This window comes from Pygoscelis adeliae, unplaced genomic scaffold, assembly GCF_000699105.1.
Source record: "Pygoscelis adeliae isolate BGI_AS28 unplaced genomic scaffold, ASM69910v1 Scaffold245, whole genome shotgun sequence".
NCBI lineage: Eukaryota > Metazoa > Chordata > Aves > Sphenisciformes > Spheniscidae > Pygoscelis > Pygoscelis adeliae.
Window position 1 is genome coordinate 686,100 of NW_008824766.1, and position 22,014 is coordinate 708,113.

At 37.2% G+C, this 22,014-nt stretch overlaps 1 protein-coding gene across 1 annotated transcript in view; it reads right to left on the bottom strand.

The window, feature by feature from the left end:
* LRCH3 (leucine-rich repeats and calponin homology (CH) domain containing 3) overlaps nucleotides 1-22,014 on the bottom strand; it is a 69,067-nt gene that overhangs the window by 15,429 nt on the left and 31,624 nt on the right. Inside the window, exons 2-15 of the mRNA XM_009323595.1 lie at nucleotides 21,230-21,374; nucleotides 19,586-19,712; nucleotides 18,700-18,805; nucleotides 18,393-18,529; nucleotides 17,321-17,430; nucleotides 13,099-13,192; nucleotides 12,095-12,215; nucleotides 9,406-9,554; nucleotides 6,638-6,714; nucleotides 3,846-3,941; nucleotides 3,349-3,400; nucleotides 3,053-3,193; nucleotides 1,730-1,777; nucleotides 576-629 (exon numbers count right to left, since the gene is read on the bottom strand). Of these exons, the coding sequence (XP_009321870.1) occupies nucleotides 576-629; nucleotides 1,730-1,777; nucleotides 3,053-3,193; nucleotides 3,349-3,400; nucleotides 3,846-3,941; nucleotides 6,638-6,714; nucleotides 9,406-9,554; nucleotides 12,095-12,215; nucleotides 13,099-13,192; nucleotides 17,321-17,430; nucleotides 18,393-18,529; nucleotides 18,700-18,805; nucleotides 19,586-19,712; nucleotides 21,230-21,374 (1,457 nt within the window). The remainder of the gene's footprint in view (nucleotides 1-575; nucleotides 630-1,729; nucleotides 1,778-3,052; nucleotides 3,194-3,348; nucleotides 3,401-3,845; nucleotides 3,942-6,637; nucleotides 6,715-9,405; nucleotides 9,555-12,094; nucleotides 12,216-13,098; nucleotides 13,193-17,320; nucleotides 17,431-18,392; nucleotides 18,530-18,699; nucleotides 18,806-19,585; nucleotides 19,713-21,229; nucleotides 21,375-22,014) is intronic.

Sequence of the window (22,014 nt, forward strand, 5' to 3'; positions counted from 1 at the left end):
AGATTATTTTTAAGACATCTTCATCGATAAGCAACAAAAAGGTATGAGGAATATTTCATGACTTGTAGCATTCAAATGTAGAGAAGTTTTTCCCTGTGGTATGATATGGTTACCAAGATACTAAGTATTTCTAACCACCATGTGCAGGATGCAAACAAGTTAAAGGCGGCGGCTGTACTCAAAGCATTAGAATTGCTTACTTGACACTGAAGAGCACATCAATTAGGAAGGAAGCTAAACGGAGAAGGAATCAAACCAGAACAACTGGAGGTGAATTTTGAATTTTAGAAGCTGTTCTTTACTATCAGTAATTTTCTTCTGCTCTCAGCAAAAGATAAGCAGTAATTATTCTGTGGAAAAACATCACTATATTATTAACAAATGGCTGACAGTACAAGTATCAACATATTCATGCTATTAAAGTTCACAGCTAAGCCACTTTTCAAAGATGCTCATGTTTTATGCTATTTAGATTAGCTCTAAAATAGTTGGTCTAATCTGAGACAATCATAACGTTGTTATTTCTAGGCTCTAGAATCTGCCACATAAAAAGGCCATTACGTGCAGGATCTTACCACTAACAAGGCACTATCATCAGTATGCTGAGACCTTCTGGATGGAAAGGGACACTGGGAGGTGGGAGAGATGGAGTAATGTCAGAAACACACAGAATGTCAGAAACACACGGTATGTGAACAGACAGAAATTTTGGAACACGTACTGCTTGTTCATAGCATGGTGAGGCTTTTTTTAAAAAAATCCATAAAGTATATGCAACTCTGTAGGAATATGTAGCCACGTGACCCATGAATTGCAGTGTATTCGTATTACCTAAGGAATCAATTGCTTTCTGTGTTGTCTCAAGCAAATACAGACAACTACGTATTCACAGTTCCTACTGTGGTAGAACAAGGACCCTTAAAAAGAATAAGTTAAGAACAGAACGTTAAGAAGGAAAAGGAGCAAAAACTATTTCAATTACCCCATGTAACTCAAAAAAGAGTTAGTTGGAAAATGCTGCTACAGAACTATTTATATTTATTATATCATTAAAAGTTTTGATCTGATTAACACTGCCAAGTGATTTCTCTTCCCCTGGGGGAAAGTGGGGATGGCAAGCAGTGGAAGAGCCATTACTATGCAGAAACCTGATGCAGAGAGCAGATGTCATTGGCTCAGCTCTGTATATTCTAGAAGACTGAGCCTTGTATGATTTGTGTTCCCTACTGACTTACTGTTTTTGATTATAAAACTACACTAGAATAAAACTTTTTAAAAATTTATTTCTTTTTCTGATAGCCCTCAAAATTCTAATGCTTAATCTTTCTGGGATAACTGGTGATCTAATGATAGGAAACTGGGAGAAAACTGATCAATGAAGGATGACTGCAACACAATAACTTGTCTGAATACTCCTGTTAGAAAGTGAACTGTACTGCTCGCAAGGAGCATCTTAAAATGGAATGTGAAAAGTATTTTCTCTATAGAACATAGGAAACATACAAGAAAAAACCCACACTCGGACAGGCAATCTACATGAACAGAAGGAAATACTAGACTGGTCCCATAAGCAAAAAAAACCCCAACCCAAGGCTTAATAACAAGTGTGAAAAAACTATGCTATAACCCAGTCCTGAAGAGTTCTCCATAATCAGGAAAATATCTCTGATGGAGAGCGCTAAGAATTCAGGTGCTGACATCCCTAGTAATACTCTTATTGGACTCTTACCTCACTATCCAGAGGACTTTGCTTCTGAGGACTTAAGGATGCTTTTTGCTGTAGAGAAAAAGGAAAAATGAAAGACCAATTTAAAAGAACGTGACAGAGAAACAAAAGCTCAGAACAAACCAGCATAATTTAGAAGTATTTTAAAACACAAGAAGTTTTAGTTTTTAAATAAAACATGCATTGGGGAAATTTCAAGTTTCCACTGAGCTGAAACTTCACTGATATTACTAGTAAAAAACCAGCCTTTATTCCATACAAAAACAAAAAACCCAAATCGTTTTTGCGTATTAAAGATGCATAATAAACCCAAAATATAACCCAGGGGAGGAATTTAATTGCTGAGAATAAAGCCCTCATGAATAACAAAAGCAACAGAAGAAAAACAAAACCCCCAAAAAACCTAAACGGCTCATCAATGAACCAAATGCCTCCTAAACATCTAAAGTCTTTAACTGAAAGACAGAGCTGAATCTTTAATAAAAGCAGCTTTTCTACAAAACATTGCCAGGGGCCCGAGATTAGTTGGTGCTAATGAAAAGCCTACTTTCAGGCAGCTAAAAACCTTTTTCTAAACTAACTTTATACATTACATAAATGCAATATAACATTCTTTTCCTCTCTGCAGACCACCCTAAGCCCAAAATATTAACTATAACATTTATTAAATTTGTGTTGGTGAGATTTGGGTAGGTCACCAGAGCAGTAAACGGTAAAATAAATTTAAGACAGCTAGCATATAAACAAGTTTGCATGTTAAGCAGCAGTACTTCATACCGACTGCAGTGAAAAAGAAAGTGAAGACGCAGTGTCCACAGAGTATCTGATGCACCATAAATTTGCACCCATGCTTTACCTGGAGGTAATTTATTTATAAAATCATAAAATCATCATAAAATACCAAAATAGATCAGGCAACATTATCTTCTTGTGTGTATGTTTGATTTCTTCTCTGCCAAATTTGTCTTCAAAATTAAATTGCCTCTACGCCTTCACAAATAAAGACCCCTTCTTTCTTATACCAATCCTGTCACATCTATACAAATGAAAAATTGAGAGAATGAGGCAGACTATGTAAAAACACAATTCTTTTCAACAATCATATTTTGGGTAAATCTCTTCTGTATTTGTCCCCAGTTCTAGTTTTCTCTATGTTAAGCTACAGCACCAACATTGAATGGAATTAAATGCTATTTCTCCATTTTCTTTATAAAGTGCCATGCATGCCCAAGAGTGCAACATACAAGTATTAATGACCTTGGTAATTAATTTTCATTACAGGATTGAGAAACAATAAAGTGTTGAATAGGTACTAAAAGGAGGTACCTTAACAAAGTCAAGGACAGCTTCTCTCTGGATCTGTTTTGTTCTCATCCTCTCCTCCTCGTACTGAAGCGCTGCTAGCTGGGCCTCCCGACGGGTACGCTCTATGTGTCTGCGGTGCAGCTCGGGATCTGTATTAGGCACCTGGAAAAAAACAGTGCACCAGGCTGTAAAGGCAGAGCTACACAGGGTAAAACAGATGGGTTATGGAGAAACAGTCCATGTCTTACAGCTAACCTAAGTTTGGTTTTGCATCAAACTCATCCAAAAGAATAAAATAGTAGAGTTCAGTGTGTTACCTGACTGTGGTGACTTGATAGAGAGAGGAAGTAAGGTGAATCAGCCAGGGGTCTGACAAATGGAAAAACAGAGAGTAAGTATACTTTTAATCTTAAATATAAACAAATTTTCATACATGCGTTGTCAGTGACACACAAGTATCTCATCAAATCAGAAGAGTAACTGCTTAGTAAGCAAAGCTGTTAAACCAACTGCTGCGATAACGATTTAACTCATTGCACGTGACAGATTTTGTGCAGTCATTTCTATCTCTTCTCCTGAATTGTAATAAAATTTTTCTACAGCTCAAGATGTACCAATGGGATTGTACATTTGGCCTATTACATGGAGATACCCAGTACTTTATACCCATTCTCTAAGAGTTGGTTAAGTAACCAATCCAGGAACTTTTCAGATGATCCTCATTTAGAGGAGCAACTGGCTACCTTGGTTATTTAGGGAGGGGGAACAAAAAAAAATAATTAATCAGTAGAAACTATATGTTTCTTTTCCCTACCTCTCTGTCCTGTCCACATAACTCCTTAGTACTTGGTGACGCTCTCTGTCCTGCATCAAATTTAGAGTTTCAGGTCTTCGTAATTCATCAGTATCCCTGCGGGTAAACACCAGGTGGAAAAGGGATTGGCCACTGATGCATATAAACTACTGTCAGACGAATTCTTCTCTAGATTACAGCTGTTTTTTTAAGAGTAATTGCCTAGACAATTAGCTTCAGATAACCACAAAGGTAAAATTTAGGATGACTTGATATCACAACGTGATTTCTTTAGTCAGATCATAACTACTGCTGTTCATAATCAAATAACTGTAACTTAACAATGGTTTCAAAATACACAAAGACGGACTCTCTCTCTTAGGACTATGTTCTGGTTATTGTGGCTCTTATTCTGCTCTGGAAAGAACAGAATTATTTTTAAACATCCTCTGATATTTTCAGAACAAATCTGCTCACTTCAGCAATCAAGTGATGACTTTCTGTCAGTGATACAAGCCATCAAAGTCAGAAATAACCAATCTGTCTCTTATCCATCATATCAACAATAAAAGAGAAATTTTGCAGTCAGTTCTTTGCTAGAAGGCAGCTGCTAGCACTTCCCAAGGTCTACAGTCTACAGCATGTTCCCTGCCATGTTGCTTCCTAGAAAGAAAGTTAATGGAAACTGAGTAGCTTACTCTTGACAGCCTGGACTCTGCAACCTTCACTCCTGGGGCAACTATGGAATAGAGAGACACTTTCCAATGCGCTTCCAAAAAATGTTTAGTCATGCTGCCTGTGTGTAGACTTATTACCTATTCTGCACGGAGACACTTAGGAGATGTGGAAGACCCATATGCTACAGGTCTCCCCTGTTACTTGAATTAGCACTGATGCACATGACAAATCCATGACTGTGCTGTTTTGAACAGACAGGACTGGGTTCAACTGAGTGCCAAGAAGTGTATTCAGACCAGAGTACACACAGCTTTGTTGCATCAGGAATGCACCACAGCCTGTCCAGAGGCACAAACTGTATTTACTGAATTCAATCAAGTAATGTAAGTACTCTTGAGATGAACTCTGCATTACATCCAACTCCAAGAGTTTTAATGGCTCCAGTATGCTGAAGAAGAAAAACAACAGAGGCTGCCTGCCAAGGCATTTGCACAGAATTATTGTGGAAGCATTTTACAGCTTGGGGTTGCCACAAGTGAAATATTTGACTAATACAAGCTTAAAATACAAAAAATTACTCATTGTCATATGGCTATTTTTCCACAATTTTGAAGGCAACAACAACAATATGACCTGTTTTTAGTGCCTCATTAAGAATTTCACTCTGCTGCGGCATAATATGAATAAGCTACAATTCATTTAGATCGTTGATTAACTACTTCCGCATGAAGATCCACTGCCATCCTTAAGTTAAATTTTGAGAGCATTGGATGCAATTTCCTTTATCATTAAAATCTGTCTGTGTAAACAGTAGCTCTCTCCTGGCTAACTAGCCTTCTCTTGTCTTATTTCCTTCAGATATACTATGGAATCCAGTGTTTGTAAAGTCAAACTATTTCCATGTTGACCACAAATATTCAAATAGAAAAACAAACAAAAAAATCAGTCTTTCAAACCATGAGCACTCACTTTATTTGGGGAGAACACGTCAGACTGCTGTATTATTTTATGCCTTACCTGTAGACCCTACAGGATAAAGAATGCTGATATATGCTAAAGGAGTTACCCTCCTTTATATCAGTACAGCTACTGTATCTGCACATTTACAAATGCCTATTAAAATGTTGCTATAACTCTGGAAAAATTTACACACTATTCTTGATTTCATTTTCTCTTTCAACACCATTTTAGAATGCCATTAAAAATTAATTTCTACTGACAGTGTAAGTAATGACATACTTATGGCTAGCACTTTTTTTTTTTTTTTTTTTTTTTTTACATTTCTAGTACAGTTGAGCTCGTTTTCCAGTGAGTCCTTGCACATTCACTTTCACTCCACAGAATACTGGAATGCTTCAATAGCATATTAAAGGTTCTATCAATTTTGATTTTAGTTCCATTAGCAAGAAGCTATACATTGCTTATCTTCCGTTCTTTTACCCAGACACCCAAAAATCTCTTTTCAGACCTAACCACCTCATTTATATTCTGTCCAACTCTGACCCATATTTTATGGATAAGCATTCCCTCCAATAAGCCAAGCAATCATTAAAGAGTATGCATGTAATTAAAAAAGTCTACTTTGTTCAACTAAGCAACCTGTTTTCAGCATTGATGCCTACTCTATCCCTTCTTCCTGTGATGTAAGCTCATGATTATGGCACAGAAAAGCACATTTTAAATTAAATTAAACCTGCACAGTACTACAGGTACCAAGAGTCCACCAAGAATGTGACCTCCTAGCACATCAGATACTCCACAGTAACTCTCTTTATGCTTCCCCTAAACCTGCAGTACATTTATCCCTTCTGTCCTTTCTGTAATATAGCTTAAGTAAACTATTTAATCAAAGCACAAATTAAATAATGAAAAGCAGATATTAAATCAGTTTAAAAGTATACACTTTAATAATTTGGCAGATTTCTTTAACCAACCGATTTAAAGCCAAGCCTTTTGGTCACTGCCATTATTAGAATGCAAATTCCTAATCTGGCGCAGTAACTTACATAAAGTGCCATGCACATTTCTGGTGAAGCAACAGAAAATAATGTCATTTTCTAAACACATTCAGTAAATATGCGCTTTGCATTCATCATGAAACTTTGGATAAAGTTACTGTTACCACATATTCTTACCTGTTCTGATGTAAATATCGTCTTGTATCCTCTGTTCTCTGAAATTCTCTGATGGATACAGGCTTTGCTGGTGAGCCCTAAGCAAAATAACACAGAAGACTGTTAGCAACTTGTTCAGAATACTGTACATCAATGTCAAAGAATCTCTTTGTAGAGCAACATTTGTAACTACTGGTATTCAAAATACCTGACAGAGAACCACAAAAGACAACTCAGGGATGTTAATTTCCAACTAGGCAAGCTCACTTTTATTTTTTCCCACGATTTAAAGAAACTTTAGTTTCAACATTAAATACGCCTACTGATAAATTTAAGAGTTTAAAAACCTCCATTATTAAGAATCATGCAGAGAAGTAAATGTAGGTAAAAGATAATTAATGTCACATAGAAGAAATGTAGAGTTAAGCTCCGAAGAATGTATATACAAGTGTACAGCAATGTAGTCTGGACTCTCAGAAATACAGGATACAATAGCTGAAGCTCTCTTATGATGCCCTAAAGACAGGTCACAGAGAGACTAAGAAAGGAACACATGGGATGAATAAGAACACCTTAGGCTTAATTTGAGCTATGAAATAATTTATCCCATTGGGAACAGAGACATATTGACCTTGGTGTTATTTTAAAACTTTTACTGATACCCATTAATGTAGGAAGATGGAAACTTTTCAAGATTAACTTGCCATACTGTATGTATGTTGCTATACTGCATACAGTTAGCCTTCCTAAGTAGTAGAATATTTTGGATTACCTCTTTAGAGAAACTACTGCTTCAGTTAAAAGCAAACAGTTTAATTTTTATGAATAGATAGATCCATATGAATAGCTTTTTTGATGTTGATCAATGTCTTTTCACTATTTACAGCAAAGAGTCCTTGGGTTGTACTGCCAATAGTTGCCTTTTCTGAGTTTTGCTCTTGTGTCTATGCTTCAAGTGGCATCAGCTATTGTGATTTGATATTGAATTTATGAGATTTGCAAAATGAATGCACCTTTCAGATATCTGTGTCACTGATTTTAAACACAGTAAACAGTAATATAAAGTGGACAAAATAGGGACCAGGCTTCTACATGGATACTAAAGATCCACATTTTTTTTTTCTTTCTTCAAAAAGCAAATATCTTTCTGCTTCAAAACTCACAAAACTTTGAAAGGACACTTGAATTGTAGCACAATAGGTACCGTTTAAGCATATCAACCACAAAGATTTTCTCAGACAGGTTATTCATGTAGTATGTACAGTGAGCCACTGAACTGTGTAGCTGTGTACATAGGTATTAATTAAGACTGATAGAACACAGAAGAAAACATTATGTGGCTGAAAATCTGCTTCTATAGGTTCGATTTTTGAGGACACTTTCCAGAAGTGTACCGTCCAAACGACTTAACAGGTAACAGTTTTCTCCATGTGTTCACAGCAGTGGCTGCTACAACTGGAACAAAGGCATCTTCCAGTTTTGGCCATTCATACAATTTCAAAGCAGCTCCAGTTGCACACTAATCCTTGTGCAGCTAGAAAGCAATGAAATGACACGAGCTAAAGAAAAGTGACAGTACCTTTACTGGAATCATTGCCCTTGTCTGCGCCAGGACATCATTTGGATACAGTAAGCAATCAATTAAAGGAGCTATTACCTGCATAGTATATTCTGAATGCTGTCAAAAAATAGGTGAAAACAAACTTCATCCATAAGTTGCAGGGAAATGGGTGCACACATCCTGACTCTCAGGAATTACATTGCAGTTACTGTTACTGAGATTTCTAAAATGCAGCATTCCAGTGCAAGTATTACATACCAGCTCAAACAAAGATACTCAAGAACAAAAATGAAAAAGATACTGTTTAGACTTGTTGGGAAAAAAGAAGAAAGGCGCGTTTGCTCCCCCCTTCCCCCCCCCTTTTTTTCTGTGAGAGGAGAAAACAGGGCAATGTCCAAAGCTACTCACGTCTGTTTCTAGACATTTGTAAAAAGCTGCCTGGAGAACTTTCTAACCTGTCTAACCTTACTTATTGTTCATTTAACTGTATACTTTTACTGACTGAGAACGGTTTCATGTCAGGTTTATCTGAAACTACAGACGATGTTTTTTTGTTCAGAAAGGACTATATGGACTATATACATATCCAAGTCTGTACCTGTGGGTTCAAGCCTTGCTCAACAGTAAGAGAAAGAAATTGTTTGCTGCAAATAGTAGGCTTTCTGAAAAGTCTGAATATTTAAGTTAGTCTAAACTTGAAATGGATGCTCAAGACAGTGAGTTTCCTGGCAAATAACTTATAATCAACATGAACAGATGAATTCATGGAGTTGCAAAATTCCTGTACTAAATCTTTATGCTGATAACAATCAACATTTTTCCCTTGAGAAAGCTGGTATATATTCAGTACTACCAAGTAAAGGTTAACAATTTTCTAGATATCACCAATTACCAGTTGGAAGCATCAACTTCAGTGTTTTCTGAAAAGAGCACTCCTTTGGAAAAACCACTTACTTCACACATGCCTAAAGCACAAGCTTGCAAGAACCCACACGATAGGAAAACAGTGTGGCTGTCTTAAACTTATTCTACATATCCCAAAGGGCACTTGGGAGCAGCTTAACACTCCAGCTCTGACCCTCCACAAAGCACAACACTGTGCTCTTCCCCCAGATCAGACTTTTTTTTTTTTTAAACAAAGAAAACCTCTGAGGACAAGAAGCATTAATACCATCACAAAGGCTTTCCTGGGGCATATAAATTTATCTAATTTAATTAAAAGCACCACCTCATTAGAGATTCGCCGCTGGTCAATATATGCCATGAATTGTGAGCTGAGGCTGTCTGACTCCATGCACTTGGGTTGCCTCACCTCTTCCTCCTCCTCTTCTGTGGCACAGCTATCGATATAGTCGATCTGATCGAGATCATGTTCCACTTGACATACATACACAAAGAAAACACCCATAATTAGATAATCAACAGAAGAGGAAAAAAACAACCCAAAAGCATTGTCAGGAACTGAGGCCCTAACTGTTTTTCTTCTGTCTGGGAAAGCTCAGCCTGAAAGCTCTTGTATTTTGCCTAGCCCACTAATATTTGTTAAACATCAGCTTTTGAAATAATGATAAAAGTAATACTTTTTACAAAGCAATGAGAAACATGTATCAAGCACATAGTTTTAAATTGCTGGCTGCAGATACTTTTGCAGTGACTGAAAAATTAAAGTAAATACTGTGATTTTTTTTTCCAATACCCAAAGCTATAACTCAAAATCTATCAACTAACACCAAGACTGTACAATGATTTGTGTACATTTTGCATCATTTCTCTTGGTTCTAATTAATCTCTGTCAGAAAAATTAGAATGGACATGACATACTTCTACTATTTTTACTACTACAACTACAAAACAGAGGGTAACATGTCCAAGTTATCTGGATGCAAATGCAATAAATATAAAAAGTGTATGTGGAAATAACGAAGGATAGTACAGAAAGCAACAAACCCCCTCTAAAACAATAAAAAAGCATCTACAGTTTTATTTTAAAAAGAGAAATGTAAAAAGAAATTAGGAACCACTGAAATGAGAGCAAGAAACAGCACAGTTCAGCCAGTATTGATTTTCCCTTGTGTGGGTGATATTATGTAGGGCAATTTTTTCACTTGTCACTGCTTTTATACATTCTGCCCAGGATTCTGAGATTCATGACACTGAGCAAACTACGCTGGTGAAAAATACTGTGCTGGGGATGCAGGGGAAAGCATAAGCTCCCTTTCTGAGCACCAGAGCTTTCTTTTTCTTAAAACTCCCCCAAACTTGCTCCAGACTCTCTTGCAGACATTCTTTTTCTACTCCCCCGCCCCTTTCCTGCTTGTCTAAAACAGACTTCTCTTTGCCTCACCACACAATCTAGCAACTGTTACTGCCAAAGCCACCTCCTCTGCTACTACAACCATCCAAAACAGCATTCCTATATACTTTGGCTTCATTAAATCTCCATCTCAGTTTCAAATCTTAAAAAAAACCCAAGACAAACCAAAACAAAACCACCCTTCTTTCCAGCCTTGCTTATTAAACTTTAATAAATAATAATAATAATACAGTAGAGGGTGAAAGACATTAGTATCTGTGTTAGGAACACAAAATTGGAAAGGATCTCCTGGATCACAGACAGCCACATGCTATAGCTTGTGCCCCCCTCAGACACTCTTACTCGTGAACTGACCGTGCTCCATCTTAAAAGACTAGTGAGGCATACAAAACCCAAAGAACAAAATAAAGTTAGTTTTAGAGGCAGAGCTGGCAGCACTACCTGTTATTAAGGCTGCTCACAGCTTCCCATAACACCATGTCTGCAATTCTTCTAACTTTGCCAGAATTTAACTGTTTGAACTGAATTTTTTGTCCATTAATGTGTAAAAGTGAGTCAATCAAAAAGTTTCAGATATTTCTAGAAGGTGGCAAAGAAAACAAAATATTGTGGCAGAGAAGAAAAAGACCAAGAAAAGAAGATGGCAAAAGATGAAGAGGGGGATGAGGAGGGAAGGAGGAGGGAAGAAGGAAGAAAAAGTGGGAGCTGGGCATGGAAGATTAAAACTAGCTGGTAAGAGTGAGACTCAGATAGGGAATATAAACTGGAGCCTGTTAGGGGAAATGGAAAACACGGAGCAGCTGAGAAAGAAGAAAAATTAATCAAAGTATATGGGGATGAGATCTAATAATCAGTAGTGCAAAAAAATGGAGAAGAGGGAATGACTGAAAAAAACCAAATCTGGAAGAATGCTAGAATTGGGACATATAAACAAGAGGAGGACTGAACTCTGAGCCAGTGATAGCAGCAGATTATTGCAAGTTAAAATTGAGAAGGACTGCAGAGATCAAGAAACATGGGAAGTGCTATCACCTCTTGAAGAAATATGAGGGTGCTACTGCGAGACTGCAGGACAACAAACTGAGAAGGTGCAAAAAAGCAATGTCACTCACAAATACCTGTCCCTCCTAGATGGCTTGCATGTTTGGATTACAACCCAAGACTGCTGAACGAGGCACTTTTGTCAGGGAATTTTGTATTTCCAAGTAGCAAAATTGCTCATCCCATTCCGACAGCAGTCGGCAAGAGCACTGACAGTTTACTACTGCTGTAAATTTTCCCCAGTAGCTCAAGCAGCAAAACTCCATGCACCAAAATTCAAGACTCCAAAATACTGGTTGAAGCATTTGGAGACTTTAACATAGCACATACGCAGAAGCTGACAATGTTTCCCAGATAATCCTAATTCTGATGCTATTTGATTTTGCCTTGTAACATCCTTAATACAAAAGTATTTTTACACTGTTTACACAACTGTGGTTTTGTGTAATTCCACCTAGACTTTTCTCTTTTCCTTCTTTAGACAACCTACTAATTACAGCAAATATTCTGGAACTTTAATAACAATGACAATAAATATTGTTAGGCAAAGATCACTATTTACCTCCACCATTTGTTACGACCGTGCTCCCTCGGTTTTCTTGATACTGACTTTCTCTTCGCAGTCTCTGTTCTTTAGTGATCTCTGCCACACGTAAAGGGAGATCTGAGAACTCATCTGTTGGCTTTAGAAAACAAACAGTGAAGTCAAGAAACACTTTTCCTTGGAAACATCATCTTGTAAGCTACTACCTCTTGATTTGTGTTTTTACTTCAACTGTCCTGTTTTGCACCTACAAAACACTAACTTAAAGCAAAATACAGCTATAGAGTATTGTTTTTAAAAAACATGTATTTAAGCTTTCTTAAAAAAACAGCTTGCCTACAGTTTCGTTTGCAGTATCTGCAAGTGCCTGAAAACATCCCAGGATAGAAACTCCTAGAACCCTCTCAAAAACCAAGCTAGGAGTGCAAGCAGGTGTATGGAGTATAGCTCACTGAAACACTTTAGGTCTTGGCTACTGCCTTTTCTAGTTGTCCCAAGAGGAAAAGGGAGCTTCTTCCTTGGAAGGATAATTGACAGTCTCCTTGCTAAGAGATCCCATTTTCCTGCTTCTAAATGGCAAACAGATTTTATTTTTAACATTTGAAACAACCTGCAAAGAAAGAAGATGAAATTTCCATCTCATTTTTGAAGCTTAATTTTCATGTTCAGATTTATATTATTCAAACAACTACTCGTGAGTAACTGTAGTTAACACTGTAATGATACAGTTATAAGCTTTTTTTACAATGAGGAACCCCCTTTTTCTCATCTTTTATGCTCCAGTAAATTCTTTTGTCATGCACTGTTTTATACATTTCTCTTATTATTTCCAACTTTGTGTCCATCCCATATAAAATTATGCTTGTTTTTCTCCAATAAAACAACAAATAATTTTGGCTCAAGGCAACCCGCACACTAGCATATATACCTCTGACCTATTGAGTACGCTTCCAGATGTATACTTATTACTTCTCTTTTCTGTACAATACTGCACTCAACAAAAATAAAGCTGCAACACTTACTTCATTCCCTGACCATCTTTTGTCTCCGCTGTCCACACTATTGAAGCCAGAATCAAGTGCTCCATACGGCCGGCCAGCATAGAGTTCCTCATGGCTGTCAAACACACAGTTTTAGTTACTGGAATATAAACACCACCAAAAGCTTCTCAGCTATTACAGAAAAAAAGCAGAATAAGCTACCAAGCACAGTTGCAGCGCGTTCACAAGCTCAGCATATTAGAAAGCGTCGTACTGCATTTGCCACATAGGACAAGAGGCACGTGCTTACAACTACAAACATACTCGTCAGTCAGCTGTCCACCTGCCACTGCCTAGTGTTTTAAGAGCTAAACTGATCCAAAGTACATATCCATACTTCAAACATTTCCCACGCTGAAATTATAACAAAGACAACTGCGAAGTGGTCTCTTATTTCACTGTTTAACAAGTCAAACTTTCATTTTCCACTACTCTCATGTTTTGGCTGAAAAACACTGTCCCACAAACTTTCATAAGTAAGCATAAACCCATGCAAAATTACTGAATATACAGGTATATCAGAATATACTTCTACACAAAAGTACACAGAACATATTACATAACTATCTTCTGTATCATAATTACCTACTTAAGAAACTGTGCAGTAAGCTGGACAGTATTTCAAATACTTCGTAATACAATAAATATAAAAGTACAGTTTTCATTGACAAAGCCTAACTTTGTCAATGACATGTCTAGACAAAGGCATTAGACATGTGCCAGTGTTACAATACACATATCCAAGCAGCCATACAGTTCTCTCAATTTCTGGGCTCAGAAACTATGTAATTCAGCAGTACAGCCATCACAGATGTCAAGTCTGGCAACTGCTGCAGATAGCTACAGTAAAAGAGACAATGGGACTTGTCTGATCCACTGCAGATGGCATTTCACAATGGCTCAACTGTCCTACTGGCACTCGATGCCCCAGGGAGAACTGCAGCAGTAATTACTACATAACACACAAGGAAGAACGAATTTCAGGAAGCTAATTGCTTCACCCCATCGTAATTAAATTGCAGGTCATTTTCTCACTGGTATTACTCTCAAATTGTTGCTCCCTCTAAAATCCCTCTTTCAGGAAATACTTATTTTCAAATTACTATTATTGTTATTATTATTATTTATGCAGCACCATGTGTGTGCATGGGACTGTGTAGAACAGTGACAGACTATTACCCTGGGCTATTTTAATTTCCAGATAGACATAAAATAGCAAAGAACTAAGAGGAGGGATGGAGGGCTAGAGTTGAGAAATGTTAGGCTAAACATCTGCTTCTATGCAGATCTAGATTCTGCAAATGTACACCAAAAGACAAGCTCTTGTATCTGCACAGAGTTTTGATTAACTCAAAAGAGTTCCACCTTTATGGCCCCTGTATTTGAACAGAAAGATCATCGGCATAATCAACCCCTAGCATGAAGTAAGGGGAAAGCAAAAACAACTCCCTTCTTTTGGGTGGGGAAGAAAAAAGACAGACCATGAAATCACCCAGTGCAGTTAAAGAACTCTTAACCTGAATCACTTACAATAGAACCATACTTATGCTAACAACTCACAGTACTTAAACACTGGATTTAAAACATGGGTCAGAGAAAAGAAAAATCCATCTGCAGTATAATTCCATTTTAAATACACCAATATTTTCAGAATCTCTTGAGAACCCTGTTCTAAGTTGAACAATTATTCCCAATTGAAGAGCATCAAAATTACTATTTGGCTACATCTCTAAAATAAAGAAGTATTTTGATACAATTTTTCTTCTTTTAGCCTTCCTTTTCAATTATAGCTTTTGACAAGCTATACATCTAACACTAAGGTTATCTGGAAGCTCAAAAATTCATAATCACTGTGCCCACGACTGTCTTCTCCTTTTTAACATGCAAGCTGCTTTCTGTCTCCCCAACTCTCACATCTAAAACAACTATTCAATGTTGCATGCTTTACACAATTATAGCCATACAGCAGCCATCCTGAAATCAGTTGAAACTTAAGATTTTTATTCCTCCCTGACCAACAAACTACAAGGAACAATAGTTAAGCATTTGGATAGATCAAAGTATCTTGGGGCAACTATAATTTACCCGGAAAGCTACGTACAGCTCAAAATCAAAGGAAGAGAAGCTAAACGCTTGGTAAGACTTGCTGACATTTCAAAGACTGAAACACAGCTCCAAAGCCACAATGAAACACATATTTTTAACTCCTGTAAGAAAGAGCAGTTGCCCAAGTCCCAGAATATCTACTACACTGGTTTATGTATGAGTACTTCATATTTTAAACCTTCTAACTCCAGACTACACCAGTCTGCCTCAGTGCCAAAGGAATCACTACACAGCTTCAACAGTTCTGCCTCCTCTCAATCACATTCCCTCCAGCACCAACCTGAGCTGCTCTGAACTTGAGTGTTGCAAATGAGAGACTGGCTGCAGCAGATCAAAACTTGCTGCAAGATAAATTTAACATGGCTTATGCTTAGAAAAGACACTGTAACATAGAAGATTTCACTTTGGTAATCCAGTTTGATATAACGTGACAAGGCTAAAACAAGTAATTAGCTGCACTAGAACCTCCAAACCACACTTTCTGCCATACTGTTTCAGAATATCTTGTTTTATTACCAGAATTAACAACTTTGTTATTAAAAAAATATTTGATCAAGAGTGAACCGACAGCAGGACTCAAACTTCTTTAAACTTTAAGAACTTCTACTGCTCTTAACCTCCATGGTATTTCACTTAGCTTATCAGATAAAACAGCAACAAAGTCTAAGTACCGACTGATACCTTATTTCTATCAGTCACCTTTGAAGATAATAAACATAAAGCTCTTGTGACTTGCCTAGAAATACTAACTATATTGTAGTTGAATGCTTTTATTTCTCGTCCCAAGTTCCAGAAGAATATAATAATTTGGGATCCTCTCTTCCACTGGATCATTCTACCATTTCCTCCTAACATGTACTCTGATCCATGGACAGTTCTTCCATAGGTACATGAAGACAGGAGGAATCACCTGCAACACTAAATGCCCTAAACAGCACAGTTACAACAAATAATTCTACCACCAACTCTTATCTCCTCCTGCAGATGGAAATACAGCTATAGGAAAGCCAGCTGAAGCTCATTTCTATATGGCTGAATCTGGAAGCAACTCTAGAGAAAGCATCCTCAACCAGTTCTGCACTTGTTTTTACATTCATAATTCCAAGCTATGATTAAAATACATTAATTCTTCTCATTTCACAAAAGCAATTAATGAAAACTTCCATAGTAATATACAACTACAGACAACAATAAATCAGTAAACACATAGCTCACTGATGATGTTGGAATTTCTGTTAAAAAATAAACAAAATATGCTCGGGATAAACAGATCATGCCAGTTTATCATTTAGAGCCTTTTCTTTTCAGTAACAGGACAGTAACCCCAGTATTATGCAGAAACCAGACTCATGGTGATTTATTGTGAGGGCCTCTGATTTGTGTTTTATTGCTGCTAAGACAGCGGTACATCCTTTAGCAACTTATTCCTCCACACCTTATTACCACCTTCCAAGATGACTGAGGTAATTTTTATATATATTTAGTTTCATACTTCACTGACTCCCTTCTACATCATGGGACAGAAATAAATCTTAACTCCTGCTTTTCTCTAGACATGTTAATTTAGCAGCTGATATGGCTGACTGTTCCAATATTTGTGTTACAATGCTAAGCAATAGTGCCAAGTGAAAGCTTGCCAAAAATAACAGTTTACAAATGGGGTGGAGATCAGCATTTACACCTGCTGTTTGAGCGTAGCAGTTACAAAATTCTGTACAAAAGGTTAAAAATCACAGCAGGGATATACTTCAGTGGAAAATATTAAGGTCTTATAAACTGAACACACATGTTAACAATGAGAGCCCGCCTCCTGTACTATGAAGATACCAACACTCTCTTCTTACTGTATATCAACTCTAACACTGCCTTTCATATAATATTGCCCAGGTGTTCCTCTGAACTGCTCCTCCCTTCTTATATAGTGGTACCTTGTTAGAACGCACCATGAGATAACACAAATGATATTCTTCAAAGCCACCTTCATCAACGCACTTACCAGAGAACAATACTTGGATCTATTTTTTTTAAAAACTCAGATGACTGACAAAATTTTTCTGAATGTCATCAAAGCTAGGAATTTGGATTGTGCCAAACTTACCAAGATCCAAATCCCATGGGTCTCCTATCATAATCAGGCAAGTCTGGAGCTATCTTGCATGCTTCTATGTTCAGGTATTTAAATATGTGAATTTTTCCTTTTATACATATCTTAAAAAAAAAAAAAATTACATAAGTATAATTTGACAATACATTTTCAAAGTACTGTACAGACATTTAACCTGCAGGGGAGAGTAATAAATGAGCACATTTATGTCAACGAATGCAGCTTTTCTTCTAATCTCACTGCATTTTAGAGAAACAGCTATAGTGGAGCATCACGGCATGCCCGTGATAGACAAATGTCCTCCAAGTACATCTGGTCTGCATGCAACTTTGTCAGCTGGATGCTAAAATTTCATCATGCAAACAAGATATAAGCATTCACAAGTACTAGATTTATACCCTTGGCATCAGAACAGATGCATCCCACCCATGCCCAGCTCTGAATGGCAGTGGCAGACCGCCAAAGCAAGCTCAAATTTAAAGTGAATGAAGCCAATAACAGCTGTCCTTGCTTTCAAAAGGGAGGCAAAACCCTATTGAAACTACAGGTCTTGGCAAGTGCCACTCTTGATTCAGAAGCAGCAGTGCACAGTAGAACCTGTAATACTCAAGGGCTTATACACCCACATTAAAAATCAAATTAGTCACTAACCATATTGCAGTTTCTAGCTCAAAGGCCAATTTGAGCACTGCTGCAAAGTGAACCAGCACACAGCAGCACTGAGGCCTCCGTCAAAATTTTGACATTTGAATGGCACAAAATCAGTCTTGCCTAACACAGCTTCCTCTCTCCTACAGTGAAAGTGGAAATCTTCAGCTAACATTAGTACAATGCTAACAGTGGAATTCTTAGTAATATCCCATAGGTGAGACTACTAATACAGTAAAGTAAGAGAAGAAAAAGGGATTTTTCAAGCTGTGCTGTATATTTAACACTTTTAGAAAGTACAATTTATTTTAAGTCCTCTTGTTCTTAAATAAAGTTTGTAATATAATCCTTCAACTGTTCAACTTCGTTCTGCCCTTTTTAGTTGAACTAGTCATCTGAATTCCTAGCTGCAGTTTACCTGTGCAGGGGGTGACTGGAGAGGGTTGTTCTCTAACATGATGGTCTGCAGATGTCTGAGGTTCCTATAACAAACTGGTATTGTTGTTATTTTATTGCAGGAGAAATCTAATCGAATCAAAGGCAACTCAGCGAGCTCTGAAGATAGAAAATAAACACAATTCAGCAGACTTAAAAGCAAGGGTATAAAAATGTGTTTTACAAAATAAGTAAGTATGCTGCTTCTAGCTCTCAGAGGAAGAAAAAGGCATTGAAAATAAAGAAGTGCTTGAAGTTTCTGCTGTTACGACTGACAGCCTTTATCTCACCTTCAGGTAAACGCACCAAATTATTTCTTCTGACATTTAGGTCCCGCAAGGATTCCAAATTGCCAATCTGTGGAGGTATTGTCTGTATTTCATTACAGCTCACATCCTACAAAGCAAGAGTAAAGAATGAGTTAGTGGTTTTGACATTACCACCACTGACTGGTAAGCCCCTTAACTAAAATATGTAGTGCTTTATTTAGGGACTGAAAGAAAAAGACAACTGTTTACATAACACCTCAGATCTTTATATTAATTAAATCTCACTGCTGATGTGAAGCATTATTCTCATTTTAAATACATGGGGAAATAAAAGCTTTAAAAGATTAAGCATTCAGATGTAGAAGTTTATTTCAAGTTACTTCATTCAAGTTACTCCATATTATTTGAGACAGCACAACTTGCTATTTAAAAGCTTTTTGCCAGAAACAAATGCACCAACAGCTCTAATTCCATCCAGCCTTCCTTTCAAAAATAGAGAATACTCTTCGTTAAATTGACATGGATCACTTGCTCTCCAGTGCAAGGCATCTTTCCCTCATGTAAAATTTTTTTTAAAATCTCAGAGTATTTCAAACTCTTTTCTAACACCTTTATACAAAGTCAAAACATAGTTGGAGATACTATGGCAGGTAGAAGTCTTCCTTAGGCTAAGAGCAGAATAACTTGCTATTGCATACAAGTGACTGGTTTACAATCACAAAGTCCTCAGCAGAATGAGAAACAGGATGTTGATCTTGCACATGCCCAGATAGCATCCTAATTAATGCATTATTTTGATCCGTTTAAAAAATTGCTATTTCTTCTGAAGCACCTCTGAACCTATTAAACACATGAATTAAAAATTAAAGACTGAATAGTAATAGTTAAAAAATAACTGTATACTCACAAGCTCTGTCAGCTGTCTGAGCTGTCCAATTTCTTCAGGTATTGAAACCAACTTATTATTACTTGCTATCAAAACCTTTAGTGGTAGACTACAGAGGTGTACTGGCAATGTTGAAAGCTGGTTTCGACTTTTTGGACAGAAAGAAAACAAAATCATCAGAACTCTAATGACAAATCACCTCACATCTTAATGCAATGAAAGACATAAAAAGCACACTCCATTTAGATGATCAACTCAGTTTTTATATAATTACTGTAAAAGTAGTTCCATGAAGTCTTTCTTCATTACTTGCTTTATCTAGTTATGTGTGAACAAACTCTGAATACCAAGTACCAAGCCTGATCAGATGCTTTCAAACTCAGTGCTGGGTAATAAGATATTTTCGTGCCCTTTCAGGTGCTTCTGATAACCGGCCACCCTCTGTCACAAATGGGTATGTCTGAACAGAGTGCAAAAGCCTTTCTGATAGGTAGTATTGCAGGTCAGCAGATACAAAAAGCCACGAAGTCACTACTTACTGAATATTTAAAGTATATTTCTAATTGAGTAAGTCATGCGGATCAAGAATCTTGGTATGATGGATTTCACTATTCCAAAATCCAGTCTTGGACATTTCATCATAAACTACTGTTAAAGCAAATATGAGGTCATATGACTGGACCGTAACCTCAGATGAGAATCTGGCAGGATGAAAATGGATTGTAAAAGAGAAAGATTCCCTTTAAAAACAAAACATAGCAAGGAGCAGTGACTGGATGATTAGAGGGAAAGTTACTAGGATCTTAACTAAGGCTTTGATCAGATGTCGACCTTTAGCAAAATATGCTGCTGTATTTTTCATGCTTGAAACCCAGATTTCCCTATTAAAGCAAAAAAAGAAGTTCTGAGCAGTAGGTGAACCAACAGCAGCTTTTAAAAGGATAATAATTGGACTGCACCTACTAGAGGTCATGGCAATAGGAAACCCACAGCTGATTCATATCCTATTCCTACAATTCTCACCATCAATAAAAAAAGAAAATAAAGACATATAAGCATACTAAATTGGCAAAAGTATAACACCAGAAGGAAATAGCCTGAAGTTTTTCTTGATTGATATCACTGCCAATTTGTGACAAGGAACTTTCCACACCTCTTAAAAGACCTTCTACAAATGGAGGATGCTGTACACAACTGAATTTCATCAACAGGCTAAGTTGCAGCAATTAGCTTTTAATGTTGGCAGAGAAGTGTTAATGATCAAGAAAGATCTTTAAAAGCCACCAGTACAGTGAAGGTAAAGAGAAATTGCATAAGCCTCATTCAGCTGCTGAGAGCTGAATTGTAAAGACTCTCCAAAAGCTCTATCCTCTCTTTTCAGTCTGCATGCCTGTATTTCACATGAAACTACTGCAATTTATTTTGCGAGTCCTTTAAGTTGGAATTAGCTGCCTTCTTCATACTCCACTTCTACAAACTGCTGCTTAATCCTCGTGTTCCCTGATCCACCTAAGTGGGTAAGACTGGTTCAGGTTGCTTTGATTCAATGACATACAATGTAACAACGTGATGATTACACACCATGTTAGCATTATTTACGGCTGCACCAAAATTTATAAACCTAGACTACTGATGCTAAAGCAAAATTTCTAAGACAATTGTTACCTGATATTTAGAAATGTTAAAGACTGTAAGTTCAAAACAGCCTCTGGGATGTATCGAATGCAGTTCTGGTACAAATTAAGACTCTCGAGGGAGACAAAGTGACATGCTTCTGCTGGAAGCTCTGACAGTCTGTTCCGTGACAAATCTGAAGGGAGGGAAAAAATAAACAGTCAGTAAAGCTATCTTAAAACTTCACAAGGACAAGTATTGTCTGTATATTTGCCATCACACAGTGGGAACAGTTGGACAGGAATCGGTTTTGCTGTCCTGCCTGCAAAATTTTCAAGATTATGAAGTGACTCACTTCAGACACGAAATAAATCAACATCTTTTAAAATCTTACAGCCACAATGAGAAAGAGAGAGCCAGATGCAACATTCCTTTCATAGTCACGCTTTCATATCCCAAACTGCCTTATGCTTACAGGAAGCTAGTTTAAGATGCTGAAAGCCCAGCTTCAAATCTCTCTTCCAGGACCATCTTTAGATTATGGAGTTGGTATTGGGTGGGCAGTGCTGTGATGAAAAGAATTAGAAAGTACTTTTCTCCCAGCCCCCTATTAAGGTACTCTCTGCTACATGGAAATCAGCTTCAAATTTCTGGTCTAAAATATATACTTTATACAGATACATGCATCTTTATAGGTAACAGTTCCAACAGGGGAAACACACCTTAGACACACACTTTAGACAAGCCTTCTATACGCTAGCCAAAGTATTCGCTCCTTCAGAGAGATACCAGTTCAAGCCTGTAATCTCAACTGGGCAAAGGAAGGATTTTCAATA